The 15,732-nt window shown below is 33.3% G+C and overlaps 1 protein-coding gene across 1 annotated transcript in view; it reads left to right on the top strand.

The window, feature by feature from the left end:
• Positions 1 to 1,466: 1,466 nt before the first annotated feature.
• LOC115874315 (potassium voltage-gated channel protein Shaw) overlaps positions 1,467 to 15,732 on the top strand; it is a 98,354-nt gene continuing 84,088 nt past the window's right edge. The window contains exons 1-2 of the mRNA XM_030889421.1: positions 1,467 to 1,660; positions 8,503 to 8,620. Of these exons, the coding sequence (XP_030745281.1) occupies positions 1,467 to 1,660; positions 8,503 to 8,620 (312 nt within the window). The remainder of the gene's footprint in view (positions 1,661 to 8,502; positions 8,621 to 15,732) is intronic.

Genomic DNA, 15,732 nt, shown 5'->3' with positions numbered 1-15,732 from the left:
TTATTAGCACTATACACAAGTTTATAATTGACATTCTTAAAAATTCCTTTTAGACCACGGAATAACAATGTCTATCAAACGGTATAGAAAAATATTTTGACGTATCTTTCTCCACTTGAAAAGTCGAATTTTGAGAAATCATTAACCTATACCTACGTTTTCTAATTATTTTATCAACTAGTGAAGGAGACTCTCCATTACATTCAGCTACATTCCTAATGTAATCTCTTTCTATTTCATATCTTTCGTTGGAAAGTGGAAAACTAAGTAATCTATGAAGTTACTCAGAATTACTTAGTTTTCCACTTTTTTTGGTTTCCACGATTTTTATCATGTGGTAGTAATATACATAATATTAATCATAATTATTATAAATAAATCAATTTTTACTAACCAGTTTCTAATGTTCTACACACCCTCCTTAAGCAGAAATTTATTTTTCGTTTAATTTTATGTATAGCCCTTTAAACAGATCTTCTTATACTTCGCATTTTTACATTTGGTACTCTTTGTTGTAAATGTTGATGTGTACTGATTTCACTTTTACAAATGACGTCAAGTATAATGTCCCTCAAATGAAAATATCCCTTGGCGACAGGTCTATTATACCGCTCCACCATTTCCAATCCATCTTCCGGGGACATGATTTGATTGTTTATATTATATTTATATTGGTTTTTATTATTTTATTGTATTTGATTTTTCGTATACAATGTTTTATCACACGTCATTGTTTAAAATTTAATTTTTGTTTTAAAGCTCATCAGTATTATTAGGATGAATAGATTAAATATGTTAAAAAACCAGAGGCGGATTTAATATTATTTTAAATAAATTGTGCTTATGTGTCCGAAACAAAATAAAAATATTAAGTGTGACATATCGACTCGGGAGACCGAATTCTTTAAAAACATAAATTAAAAAATGCATAACAAATAAGTTGGCCTATGTATCTCACAAATTATCAAATAATTAGAAACTCTAATAATACTACAGGTAGCATTGATAAAGTGGCCAAGAGAATGTGGGATTAGTATTAGAATTTTCTAAAAAGTACCATCAGGAAAAAATAAAATTGATTTTCAAAAAAATCGTTTTTTTCTATATATCTTAGCGATTTTTGAAATTTCTGAAACTTTTTTGATCGCTTCTTCGTGAACATCCAAAGACGCAAATTTGCCCCAATTTAATGAAGTTCGTATCTATTTACGGTTTCCAATTCCAAAATACCATTTTACCAGCTTATACCCAGAATTTGTAGCACCCTGTATATTCATGCCCAATACCCTAAATATTTTTTTAAAGTACATCCGCATAATCTTCCTCATACCAATTTAATTAATAAAATTTTTGTTCAATACAAACTCTAACTTCTCTAATTTTATAAAATTGATATAGGTATTGAGTATTCGAGAAATTGTGTTAATTGCAAATATTTTTTTTCAGATATGAATAACACAATTAATATGGACGCTGAAAACCGGGTGGTGCTGAATGTTGGAGGGATTCGCCACGAAACGTACAAAGCAACCTTAAAAAAAATACCCGCCACGCGTCTCTCAAGATTGACTGAAGCTTTGGCTAATTACGACCCGGTTTTGAACGAGTATTTTTTCGACAGGCATCCAGGAGTCTTTGCTCAAGTATTAAATTATTACAGGTAGATATTTTAACATAAAATTAGGTATAATAACCACAGCCTATTTTACACATCTATAACTAATAATTCGTATTTTTTCCTGGAAAACAATCTATGCTTTTCGTATGTTGAAGATTGGGCGAGACAACATGTTCCTCTACACTACTCGCGAAATGCTTCGACAAAACTTTTCAACACATCTACATTATTTATACTACTTCGCCAAGTAGTCAAATTCAAACTTTCAGGTGGCTTCAGAAAAAAAGTAATCATGGTATATGAATAAATATAATTAGTTTGTAATGGAGTGTAATGAAATATCACTATATTAAACTGATATGAAAAATAAAAAACAGTAAATTTAGAAATCAGTTAACAATGGTAGATTAGGTTAGCTTAGGTTGTGACGAAAACTAATAGCGGTGTCTGGAGCTCAATTTTTATCAAAAATATGATGGTGAAATAAACATAAAACTTTAATAAATATAATAAAAAAGTTTAATAAACTTAAAACTAAATTAACGGAAAATATTGGATTTTTATGAAAACATTTCCAAAGCACCTTTTTACGTAGAATTTAATGATTTAAGTATCATTTTTTAAGAGTTATCAACAGAAAAATTGATTTTTTATTTGGGACACCCTGTATATTTTTAATTAAATGAAAAGAACTTAAAATGACTTTTCTAAAAATATATAGAACACTTGATATTTTATTATAGCCCCGAAAATACAGAATTTTTAAAAGTTCACCACTTTTAACTAGTAGGCTTTGGACACCTTATTGATGATCTGCCTCTAATAGAACTCGAAAACATATTATTCCAGCAAGACGAGGCACCGCCTCAGAACACTGAAGTTATCAGCAAATGTTTGCAGCCAATTTCGAGAATAATTGAATAGTTGACCAAGGTCCCTGCCGTTGGCTATCGAGGCCGTCGGAGTTAGTGCTTATGGATTTTTATCTTTGCGGAAAAAATAAAAAAAAAATATTTTAAATTGTCCGTATAATCTAGACAAGAATTGGAAGTACTTAGCGGTTATGCGAGGGTATCTTTCACCCCTACCGAGTTAATGAATTCCGCGAGTAATGTTCTAAAACGGTCCCGTCTGTCCATAACAGAAGACGGTCGACATGTCGAACACCTGTAGCAAAATCTCATGTCTTGGTTTGCTATTGATTTTTATTGTTATTGATATAGTTATGTGTTGATGTTGTTAAATATAGGTTAAATTGTTATAAAATTCTGCATCTCTCATTGTATCTCTTTTGCATTACAGTCGGCGCGTTCTTTTTAATGAATTAAAAATATACAGATTGTCCCATATAAAAATATCAAATCTTCTGTTGATATTTCTTAAATTATTAATTTAAAAAAAATATACTTAAACCATTAAATTCTACGTAAAAAGGTGCTTTGGAATTTTTTCATAAAAATACCAAATTTTCCATAGCAAAAAAGTTACAGCGATTTGTTATAAATGCACATTTTTGAAAAACACCCCGTAACTCCAAAACGATAACAGATATCGATGTGCGGTTTTGACCATCATATTTTTGATAAAAATTGAGCTCCAGACACCGATATTAGTTTTCGTCTATCTCCTATAGGAAAGGGTATTTCCCTTTAAAAGGGTTCAATTTGACCCACCCTCTACAAAACTATTTTATACCGATTACTACGTAGGTATGTGTAGAGGAATAGAGCGGTTCGATACACTTGGACTTCTTAGGGCACAAACATAGTGAGGCATCTCGATGCGATGCTCGCCAAGATGCTGGCCGCGCTGCTCGCCAAGATGCTGGCCGCGCTGCTCGCCAAGATGCTGGCCGCGCTGCTCGCCAGGATGGTAGCCGCCGATGCATCCTACGCGCACTGTTTTAAAACGGTAAATAGGTGCGCGTAGGCATACTGAAGCATTTACGATCGCCATTTTATTAAACACCAGTTTATATAAAGTAGTTATTAATTAATTAATTAGTATAGGCCCTTATTGCATTTCAGTTGATTTCAACAAATTCCGAACGCAGCGCTACAACGGCAAAAATCAGATACCTATTATCCCTACCTATTTCACGTCGGCGTCATGTTGATCTCATAGAATAATATTGAAATCGTGGTTTGGTTATTTAAGTATTTTAGTTTTTTGCTAGTGCAGTTATTGAGACAAAAAAGAGATAAAACACTCAGGTACGAGGTTTGTGATGTAACGCTGTTTCGGGTAATAAAAAATAAATGAAAAAGAATTCGAACTAGGCGTCGCGTCGTGCTGTGTTCTGACAATTTCAAATGTTAATAAAATCACCGAAAAAATTTTAACGCGTAAAGAAGAGCGTACTTAGGGCGTTGTTGGGTGCAACTACATACATTCAATAACTCAACTTTCCCGGATATTCAACTCTCTCGAAACAAAATTTTATAGCTTCATAGTTTCTCACACCAATTTGATCAAAAGCAAAAATGGATTCAAGCATTTCGATGAAACAAGTGAGTAAACAAAGTGCTCGTTACATCATCAAAAAATTAAAAAAACATATACTATGAGAGGATAAAATATAATTTGCAATATTAATGGTATACTTCTTTTAATCAACTAGCGATTAAAGTACTTGCTATAAATAAATAAAGTCCATAAACTAATTTCGATTTTGAAAATAGCTACTGTCACTAGAAACTTGCCATGACGACATCAGCCCTCTTTGTTGCCATTTTATTGAAAAATTGCTCTATATTCAAAATCTGAGCTAGATAGGTATAGGATACCCTAATAATAGTTTGAAAGAGCATTTGAATCTGTTTCGATTTATTTTAAAAAATACAGGTTGTCGTATTTGAAATAACAAGGATTTTATGTAAAATAAATATTTAAATAAATCATCAATTTTTGGTACCCCTGTATAGATTTAAGTGAGCAATACAATTTTTCAGTAAAGTTTATTTCTCTATCTTTAAACTGAGCACAATAATTAATTAAAAAAGCAATGCACAGGGTGTTGATAATCTATTCCATTGTAGCATGCATATTTAAATATCTTTAAATATCTCAAAAACCAAAGCTTGTAAACATATTAATATATAATAACCCTTATAATAAAGGCCTTATTTTGTGTCCAAGGATCCAAATATGAAATAAAATACCGGGCGTTCCATAAGAAAAAATATAACTTTGATGTAAATCTTAGTTCTGACATACCCTGTACATTTCAAAATAATTTTAAATTATGCACATGGTCTTCCCACATATGGTCATAAAATATTTTGTTTCTACATATTTCCGTTTTCGTATAATCAACCGAGGCGAATGAGTTGGGCCACTCTGTATATAGGTGTTCCATTTAAAAAAACATTCGCAATCCACTCACACTTTTTTGAGCCACCCTTTAGAAGTTCAAATATTTTCCTCAAATACATCCTAATACATACTTTATGTCTGGACTACACAATTCATAAGTTTTTTATTATAGGAGCTGCAGATGCCCGACACACTATTCCCGGATCCTGTAGAATAAAGGTTATTACATTGTTGGTGATAAATTAAATATTAGTATTGTGAACATTTTATTCCATCTGACTCTAGTTCGACATATGTTCAACGAATTGTGATCCTAAACAGACCAATCAAATGTAAAGTTTTAGGCATCCGCGTCCGCTTCTCGCAAAAATACAAAAATGTTGTTTCCTAGAAAGCATCGCGCTGAACATATAGGTGCGTGGCGAGGTGCGAGGCTCCAGTATGTTTTGATGCATAAATTTGTACATGTTTGATTCAGCATCGCCGGATGGCGAGGTGAATGGCGCGCATCGTGTCGAGATGAAATGCCCCGCACTATGTTTGTACGATAGTCGCGATGCATCCTATGCGCACTTACTCGCCGTTTTAAAACAGTGCGCGTAGGATGCATCGCGGCTAGCATCCTGGCGAGCAGCACGGCCAGCATCGCATCGAGATGCCTCACTATATTTGTGCCCTTAGGCTTTCTTCAAGCGTTTATGTTGGAGCGGCGATAAAGGATAAAAGAAGGGATAGTAGCGAAGCAAAGAATATTATTATATTAATTTATATGTATGTGTTTATATTGGAGCAACGGCGTAGAGACACGCTTGGCAGTCGAGCAACGATAAGAGCAGCGCTAAGTTTTGGCTATTCTCTTGCTTTTATATGAAGGGTGATCGACATGGATACCGATAGTTTAATAAGTGAAATATTTATTAGATCTGCCTTGTGGGACCAAACAAATAAAAACCATCATAATAGACTGAAATTGTGAAATTCTCCAAACTTGTACCTTCTGGTATTAATTGGGTGTGCACAGAATTTGTGTCTTTTTTATCTGCAGTTTTAATAATATGTATATTTTTAACAGAATTTGAAGCTAAAAAACAACAAAAGCAAATAAAGCATGGAAAATTATCAACGGAATGCGAAAGCAACATAAAGATACTGCAGGGATGAATATTATTCCGATCGAGGATTGGAAGACTTATTATCAAAATCTGTTGACGGAAAATAGAACCGAATTCATACAAGATCATGAAAGTCATCCTGCTAATCCAACCTAACCTGAGCATCCAACACTAATAAGCTCTGCAGATGTAAATAAAGCCCTCCAACAAATGAAAAATGGTAAAGCCCCAGGTTTGGGAAATGTTTCAGTAGAACTTTTAAAGGCTGCCCCCTCAGCAGTTTTGGAAATTCTGGCAGATATTTTTAGTAGATGTTTAAATGGAGAAGACCCGCCCAAAGAATGGAAAAAAAGCGATTATTACGTCCATATTTAAGAAAGGGAGCCGACGCGACTGTGAAAATTATAGAGGAATTAGTGTCATTTGTACTGTAGCTCGACTCTATGGCAAAGTACTAAAACATAAGATAGAAGCACAAATAACGGAATCAGAAGAGCAAAATGGTTTTAGACCGGGACGTTCATGTACTGATGGCATTTTCACTCTCAAGCATCTAATCGAAAAAAGGCTAGAAAGGGGAAGGACGGTCCACTTGACATTTATTGATCTACAGAAGGCATACGATACAGTCCCACTGAGTAAGTTGTGCGTGTCAATGCAAAATTTTGGTATCAGTAGTTGGTATGTCCAAGCAACAAGAAAATTATACGAGGGTTGCAGTAGCACAGTTAAACTTGGAAACAATATTTCCCAAGAATTTCTTGTGAATAAGGACTTAAGACAATGGTGTTCATTAGCACCAACTTTATTTAAAGTATATTTGGAGGAAGTACTGAAGTGTTGGAAGATGAAATGCCGTGGAATGGGAATCCCAGTAGGAAAAGACACTTTATATACCTTACTCTTTGCCGACGATCAGGTCTTGATAGCGGGAGACAGAGACGACTCCAGTTATATGTTTAGAAAACTGCATGAGGAATATTCGAAATGGGGCCTAACAATAAACACAAAGAAGATGGAGTACATGGTAGTGGGTGATGACGAACGTGAGGATTTGGATGTAGGAATCGGCACAATTAAAAATGTCTGTACATTTAAATACTTCGGCGTCACTTTTACAACAAATGGAAAAAGCACTCAAGATATTGCAAATAAAGTTGGTCAAGGAAAAAGAGTTATCGGTCAACTTAACTCGTTGTTGTGGAGTGACAAAATTTCCCAAAAACAAAAATTCTACTTTATAAAGCCATTGTAGAGAGCATTACCACTTATGGCGCTGAAACGTGGGAGCTAAACAAAGTAGAGAAAAATAAGTTGCTGTCTCTTGAAATGGATTTTTGGCGAAGAAGTTGTCGCATTTCAAGACTGGAACACATCTCAAATCAAAGAATACGAGAAATTGTAGGAGAGAAAGAAACTATTCTCGACGCCATTGACGGCAAAATACTAAGTTGGTACGGACACCTCCAACGAATGGATGATAACCGATGGCCGAAAAGAATTCATTCATGGACACCAAGCGAAAGGCGGAAACGTGGAAGACCACCTCGAAGATGGAAGCAGGGCGTAGTTGACGCTATGAATTCTAGGGGCCTCCAGGAAGAACACTGGACAGACAGAAATCTGAGTAAAAATCCGCAATATATATATATATATATATATATATATATATATATATATATATATATATATATATATATATATATATATATATATATATATATATATATATATATATATATATATATATATATATATATATATATATATATATATATATATATATATATATATATATATATATATATATATATATATATATATATTGAAGCTAAAAATAATTCCTCTTCGGAATCACTTATTTTAAACAAATATATTTTCAACCCATTGATTTGGTCTCAACGTCTACTTGCAAAGCAGAAATTGTTGTTACTATCACAGCTCCACTATGAACGGCAAATTATAGAAGTGAATTTTGCGCATCTCTTGTCAACGTTTTTATCACTGCTTTTATCGTTTATCGCAGCTCCAACATAAACGTACCAAGTATGGCTATCTGGTTAATAAATAAACTGTGCTAGATCGGGGATAAATAATTAACTATAATAAATATCTATTAGCGAAATTATGAAATGAGTAAAGAAATTATAAATAAATTAATCTCATGATTTCGCTAACACTAAAATCGACGCATCGTAATTTTTAAGCGGAAATATCTTGAAAACCGTTCACCGTATCGAACTAACCAAAGAACACCTTTCTTACGAAAAAAGTCCTAGCTTTCCATTTGTTGAAATTACTTTTCTATAAGGATGCCTAATGGCTTAATAGTGTGCAATAAACTGAAATTGAATATGATATATTAGACTTACTTTATTGTGGTAAATTTTATGCCATACTTTTACTATGTATATGATATATTATAGAATTACCATATTATAAAATAACTGTTTTTAGAACTGGTAAATTGCATTATCCTTCCGATGTTTGTGGTCCTTTGTTTGAAGAAGAACTAGAATTTTGGGGCCTTGACGCAAATCAGGTGGAACCTTGCTGTTGGATGACTTATACACAGGTAATTATAATTAGTGTTATTGTTACTATAATAGTTATTTACAGTACAAGTGTGTTTATGAACATGATTACAACGAGTGTGAACGATTAGAATCTAATTAGTTCTAATCACACGACTGTTGTAATCATGTTTAAATGCACGTGTCATGTACAACGTTTTATCTACAACCGAAAAATAAGAAAATGCTGTTTTAATTTTCGTTTATTAGTCGCCCACCTTTAACACCTTTAACTATGACATTTGTCACATTTTTTTCTGAAGTCAGTTTGCCCTGTCAAGTAAACGCGAGCACTTTTTGCCCAGAAAAATAATTTTAAAAATTACGATGAGCGATTCCGAAAGTCTCCCTTCAGATGTAGAAGTTGCCGCAGTACGTGCCACGGAATCATTATTGCCGGAAAAGTTAATATATTTAGATGTTCGTAGTTGTTTTTCATTATTATAAAAACTAGTTGTGTTATAGATTCATAACATCACTAGTTGTGTTATGAATCTCATAACGTAACTGAAATACTAAAAAAATAGTGATGTAAAAACGTTATAACTAAACGGTTGTAGATAAATAAACTAATTAACCAAAGAAAATGAATATGCCAATATGATTCATCATCCTAAACATGTGGTTTGAATTTAAATATGTCAGATAATAATGGAAATAGATTAATATATAAATGAAACATGTTAAAATGGGACAAATATTGAGTTTATATATTACTTCTGTGAGGTAATGCCGGATTCTGCATCTAGAATTTCAAATCGCCCAAGTCAGCTTTTTGAATAATATGGAAACTAGGATTGTACCTATAACATGTGAAAATTAAATAATAATTTGTGGCGGATTCATCTCTCTAAAAAAATTCTATATGGGTATTTTCTTTGGTATTTCTCCACTGCTAGAAAATAAAATAGTTATTTTTTGTAAACACTGCTGGGTGTTAATCCAACGGAGACTAATTGTCCGCAGTTAGGTTTACTGATAAACAAATTTGCCTAACGAACAAAAAATGCTTAACGTTTTGGAAAGTTTATCTCTTTCTTTCGTCGGAAGCAAAAAAACACAAAGAATAAAAAAAAATATATTTAAAATATTTAAATGCAACTATTCGAGAACACTTTATTTTTTTTAAACAGATACGTCTACAAAAAACCGTTGACGTGCTGTTTAAAGTGACATATATATATATATATATATATATATATATATATATATATATATATATATATATATATATATATATATATATATATATATATATATATTATATAAGTTATGTTAAGTATATTATAAGTTAAACTTCAAAATTAACAATTACTACCTGATAACAATTATTTAATAAGGTAAAACCAAAAAGCTTTAAACTTTCGGTATGATTATTTTTAATTTGCTTTTAATTAGCATTAAAAAGCTATAACTAGTTCAATACATTTACTTTGAATGTTGTAACTAAATGTGTTTCGGACTTCCATTGTCTTTATTTATTTTGCTTACATTAATCAAACGTTTCGGTTAGAATTTCTACCTCACTTTTTACCTTAACTCAATAATAAAAAAAATATCATCTTTTTAGCGAACTCTTTGGCACATTCTGTTTAAATATTTAGCTAAAGAGAGTGGGAGCAAATAAGAGTGCAACTTAGTAAGTAGCCTTCATTAAGCCAGAACGTTGCAAAGTCCACCGTGAATTCAAAGATACAGATCTCTGCAGTAGTGGCGGATCTAATTTTCTTGTGTACGCTCAATTTGAATTAACGCACAAGACAGATTAAATTTTTAATGACAATGGAATAAAGAATACCAAAGATAATAGTTAATAAGAGTTTTCAATGACAATTTTCCAAAACTTATGACAAACTTTCATATTTATGACTAACTCTTAGAGTCACAAGAATTTAAAAAAAAAAACATTTTATTAGAATATTATAATCAAAAATATTCATGAGAAAAATTCAGGAGTTAATTTTGCATCGCGTGGTATTAGGTGAGGAAATTTTAAATCAAATTGTGTTTAAAATAATTTGAAAATTACGTTTTTTATATATTATTATAATGCGTTTATTCAGTTCTGATGGGTTTCAATTTACTATATAATATTGCGGATATAATAAATTTTATAATCATAGATATTAAACTAATACTTTTTGTAAAATTTTGTCCCTATACTCTGATGTTTGGTATGCATTTGTTTGAAGCAGACTAGTACCGTAAGACCGAAAAAAACGGCGTCGGCTATAGCTGCGAAATGAAGATCGCTACCATTTTATATGAGAAATGTCATTGATCGTCATTACCCAGCCAACTGAACGCTTTTTTTTCAATTATACGGTACATTTAAAGCAATAAATATGTAGACAGGAAACAATGAACCATAAACTTCAAGGAGCTTCTCATGATCGTGGATGTTTGGTCATTACTCTCAGAAGCTAGTATTGAATGCTAGAACAACAAATTAAAAAGAGTGTTAGAAAATAAGGCACAATTATGGTAAGATGCCTTTCAAAACGAACCGGTTCTGATGGATCCTCTTTTTTAGCTTACAAAAATTTCTTGGTGATACTGAATGAATTTCGGCCTTCCATTTCTTTTATTTATTTTAACTTACATAACTGTAAGCGCCAAAAAGTTTTTTTCTCAAGCGGTCAACTCAAACTTAAAAATAAAAACCATAAAACAAATTTAAAGGGCGTAAATGTTGTATAATAAAATACAACTAATAATATAAAATAAAAACAATACTAATAGATGGTACGTTACTAATGGCAATAGCGAACTTTGATCTGGGCGCTGCAGATGGACAAATGTTGTATAGCAACAAAGGTCTTGTATGACCTGATGACTACTACCGAGATGACCTACCTGCAATTAAAGAAAAAAAATTGTGTGAGCAACAATGTTAGCAGTTATTATTAAATTAAAGTGAATTTAAAATTAAACAGGTACTTGAATAATTTATTAATAGTCCAACCTAAAAATATACGTTTAAATAAAATCATAAAATGCCACACATCCTAGTCACACAGTGTAACAGTCAAATTTCCTCGCAACGACCTCTGTGTGCTAACTCATAAAATATCGCAAATAGCTATTATTTTTGCATCATGTTTACTATAATTTTATTGTTAAATATTATTTTATTTAAATTTTACAATTATGCAACCCGATATACACTGCGCTATAGAGCCACAGAATATTGTCACTGGATGCCGCCCAGCATTAGAATTTTTGTCGACCTCTTTTTGTCTTTGGTCATCACTTGTCACTTGTCACTGTCAGATCAAATCAGATGTTTTTGGATTTATTTATCCTGTGTTTTGGTTATTGAAATTTTATAATTATCAGATAAAATTTCGTAGTTAAATTGGTTATTTTTGATGTGGATCGCAGTGTGCAATTCGTTCATTTAATTGTGGGAATTTGTGAGTTTAGTTCGTTCATTGACCGGATATCGAAGATGGCTGTGAAAATAATCTAGAACATAATTTTTTATTTATGCCTTTTTGTGAGTTGGACTAGTCACGATATATAGTTCTCTATCTATATCCTGGAGGGTGATTTCCGGTAGAAATCTGATTTTGTGAAGGAAATCGAATCCTTGCATCACTTCTTGTGTACTCCCCGACCGAGAATATCGTCGTGAAGAACTGGCTGCCGTTTCGTGAAGCATTCCGTTCGCGAATAGCAGGTCTTCGTAAAGAAGGATTGAGGCTTCCGAAACACCTTTGGTCAGAGACGTGGTTGGATTTTGATGATTTTATGGACCGCCGACCAATTTCCGTAATGGGTTTAAAATAGCTTTTTTCCGGCCGATATTCCGATTCCATGTGCCCAAGAAGTCCCCGAACAGTTCCAAGGTATGCTATAATTCTTCTGCCTATTCTAAGTCAATGCCCAACTCATTTTTGTTCATATTGTTGTCTGGTTTTCGACTTTTCCACGCCCACGTGATGTAGAAAGATTAGTTGAGTGTTATCTTTCTTAAGTCTTATTTGGTTGTTCGTAATTGTAGAGCAAGAAGACCGATCCAGACCGTAGTGCACAGAACAGTCCAGAATTTCATCCTGTTGCCCGTGTAGAGGTACCCGTTGGACATCATAAACCCTCATTGAGGTAAAGTTCAGATTTGATTAGTCCTTCTTTATTACCTTTATTAACTCCTACACGTTGTGCTAGTCCTTGTTCTATAATTGAGGCTCTTTTCTAAGACAACCAATATGATTTAGGGTTTTTTTATGTTCACCTTTTGAAGTCCTACACCTGCCTGTACATTTGCTGAAGGGCTCCAGTGACAGTACACCGAGCTGCTGTACACCGTCGTAGCAACCCTGTAGCTATATGCTGTAGCTCAGCCGGAGGAAGTTTTCAAGTACAATCGAATAGAGTAAGACTGTACAATTTTAGTTTAGATTAGTATAATATAGATTTCATTTGTGTAAACCACCCTGGTTGTATCTAGTGTTAAGTTAGATAAGGGGGTTTGACGTCTTAGTTTTAGTATAGTTAAGAACATTTTCATTTTGCATCCATATCTAGTAATTCGTATCGATTTAAATTTCTTAACACATTTCATTCATTTCTTTATAAACTTTTAATATTTTAATAAGTTGCTTAAATATTTTTACTAGTATTATTTACAGTCTAGTCTCATAGTTAAGTTAGAGTTACTTAAGTTTAACGAATTACAGTAATATTTGAAGTTCATGGTAGTTGCACTCAACAGTTCGAGGTTAGTGTTGAAGTCTACTTAATAGTAACATCTTTTATGCCGAGTTCATAGAGTATAATCTCGTGGCGCCCTTTTATTAATATCTTTGCACCCCGACCACCCGGCTGTTAAAAATTAAAAAGCTAGTGGCCTCTATGTAACTCATTCAGATTAAGTAAACTTTGTGTTTTATTGAACTTCAAATTAGAAAGGGCGTGGCAACAGACTATTAAAAAAAAAATATGCCACACAGGCTAAAAAAACAAGCCACACAGGCTATCAAAATGCCACACAGGCTAAAAAACAAGCCACACAGGCTATCAAGATGCCACACAGGTTAAAAAAAACATTCCGCACAGGCTAGTCACACAGACTATTAAAAAAAATATGCCACACAGGCTACACAAGTTAATAGTCAAACTACACTACGGGGCTAACTACTCTTCAAGGCTAACTACGCTACGGGACTAACTACTTCTCAAGACTAACTACGCTACTCAGGGTAAAACTGCGCCACATAGGCTAACTGCAGAAAGTAATAGAGCTAAACATAATTCAATCAAGATCAATTTGATAATATTAATACACAAATATATTTGTATCTTCTATTAAAGTCACATAGACAAATATAAATAAAGCACTATAAAGAAATACTTGTCTGTGGGCATATTTGAAGTGAAAACTCTTACGTCATTCTGTCCGTCTGAGGACTCTATTCGAGTACCTCTATCAACGTGCCGAGTTTAGTTCCAATTGATCCACTATTATTAAGAAAATTTCTGATTATTTTTTCAAATTAGAAGCATCGAACGGTTTGAAACGTCGAATGCGTCATCCTGTAGTCCGTACCCAATTATGCGGAAAACTCCAAATGGATGACATACCAAGAATATACAATTTTGAGAAATACCTCACTGTAGTATTGAGTTATAAAAAGGATTGGAAGGGAGAAACGTTTGCATACCATAACGTAATATACTGATGCTAACAAAACTAAATCGGGACAGGGATAGGATTATTTGGGTCGAAAACTAAATACTCCGAATCAATGGGCACCTACCTCATCATTTTTCAGGCAGAAATCTACGCTATCGAAAGATGAGTACAATTTATCTTAGCCATGCTGGCCTCTGTGGAGCAGTCTTAGATACTGGTTTTGTTAAAGACCTGAGACTGTGTGATGAGTTATAACTCGTTATAACTAAAGCCAATATCACAAATACTGAAATCTACAACAGAATCGTCAGAGAAATGTTTGCTCAATATAATAAAAATAAGAAAGACATCCTACTTAGGGCATATATTGAGAAATGAAAAATACCACGTACAACTGATAGTTAAGGGTTAGATTGAAGGAAAGAGAGGTCTCGGCAGGAAGAAACTATCTTGGTTGAGAAACATCAGAAACTGGACTCACCTATCTTTTGAAGAACTCATAAGGAAAGCCGAGAATAGTGAAGATTTTGCCAATGTGATCGCCAACCTCCACAAAAGAGACGGCACGTAAAGAAGAAGAAGAAATAACTAAAGAAAGGGGAACATTTAGTAGATCTGTAAGGTCGTAGTGATTAACTCCCCTTCTCAATATTCTACATACTACATTATGCGCAAATCGACCCACATTTTTCTTCTATATCAAATCCTTAGTCCCATCCTGATGAAGATGTAAACGAAACGTCGTAGGGTGGGACCGTGTGCACCGTCGCTCACATAGCCTACCCACCAAATTTGGTCGCAATCGGACGACATCAACTTTCGACATTTCTAACGTCCAAACTAACACATAGTCACAGTGACACGTGTCGTACACGGTCAAGTTGACCTTGGTCCAATCTATCGACATACCAAATTTTATTTAAATCGGATTACCTTTTGATTTGATTCATTGATGATGGTTTTGTAGTGCACAAAACGTTGTTAAAATAGCATGAAAAGATGAGGTTCATCGAGACCCATCTAAATTCCCAGTTTCAGCCCCTTAGCTCACACAGGGCCCGAGTTACGATGCCTCCAAAGACCCATCTCAACTTCATTGACTTACCGTTTTTTTTCCAGTTAAATCGTGGTGTCAAGGCCATGTCGCGTCACGGCCTTGAATTTTTACTACCATTGCGCAGACTACCATTCAGACAAGGGCAGTCTGAAACTCTTATAGTTTTATGTGTGAACTGAATTGTTAGTTGATCATTTAATAAAAATAGAAATAATGACAGTAATAAATAGTGAAATATCAGTGTAAAAGTAAAAGTGTTTTGGTGTATTGTGGTGATTTAGTGTCTTATTTAGCTTGTATTTTGCAATGACAGTCACAAATTATTTAGTATCAATACTGAATGATGGACTAGCACATTCAAAAAAATAACTTGGCACTAGAATGTGAAAAAAATGTTTAAAATAAATGATAATAATAAT

The sequence above is a fragment of the Sitophilus oryzae genome, unplaced genomic scaffold (genome assembly GCF_002938485.1).
Source record: "Sitophilus oryzae breed Bouriz unplaced genomic scaffold, Soryzae_2.0 scaffold_1274_pilon_pilon, whole genome shotgun sequence".
Lineage (NCBI taxonomy): Eukaryota > Metazoa > Arthropoda > Insecta > Coleoptera > Curculionidae > Sitophilus > Sitophilus oryzae.
The sequence above is the reverse complement of the archived record's forward strand: the minus strand, read 5'-3'. Positions and strand labels throughout refer to the sequence as shown.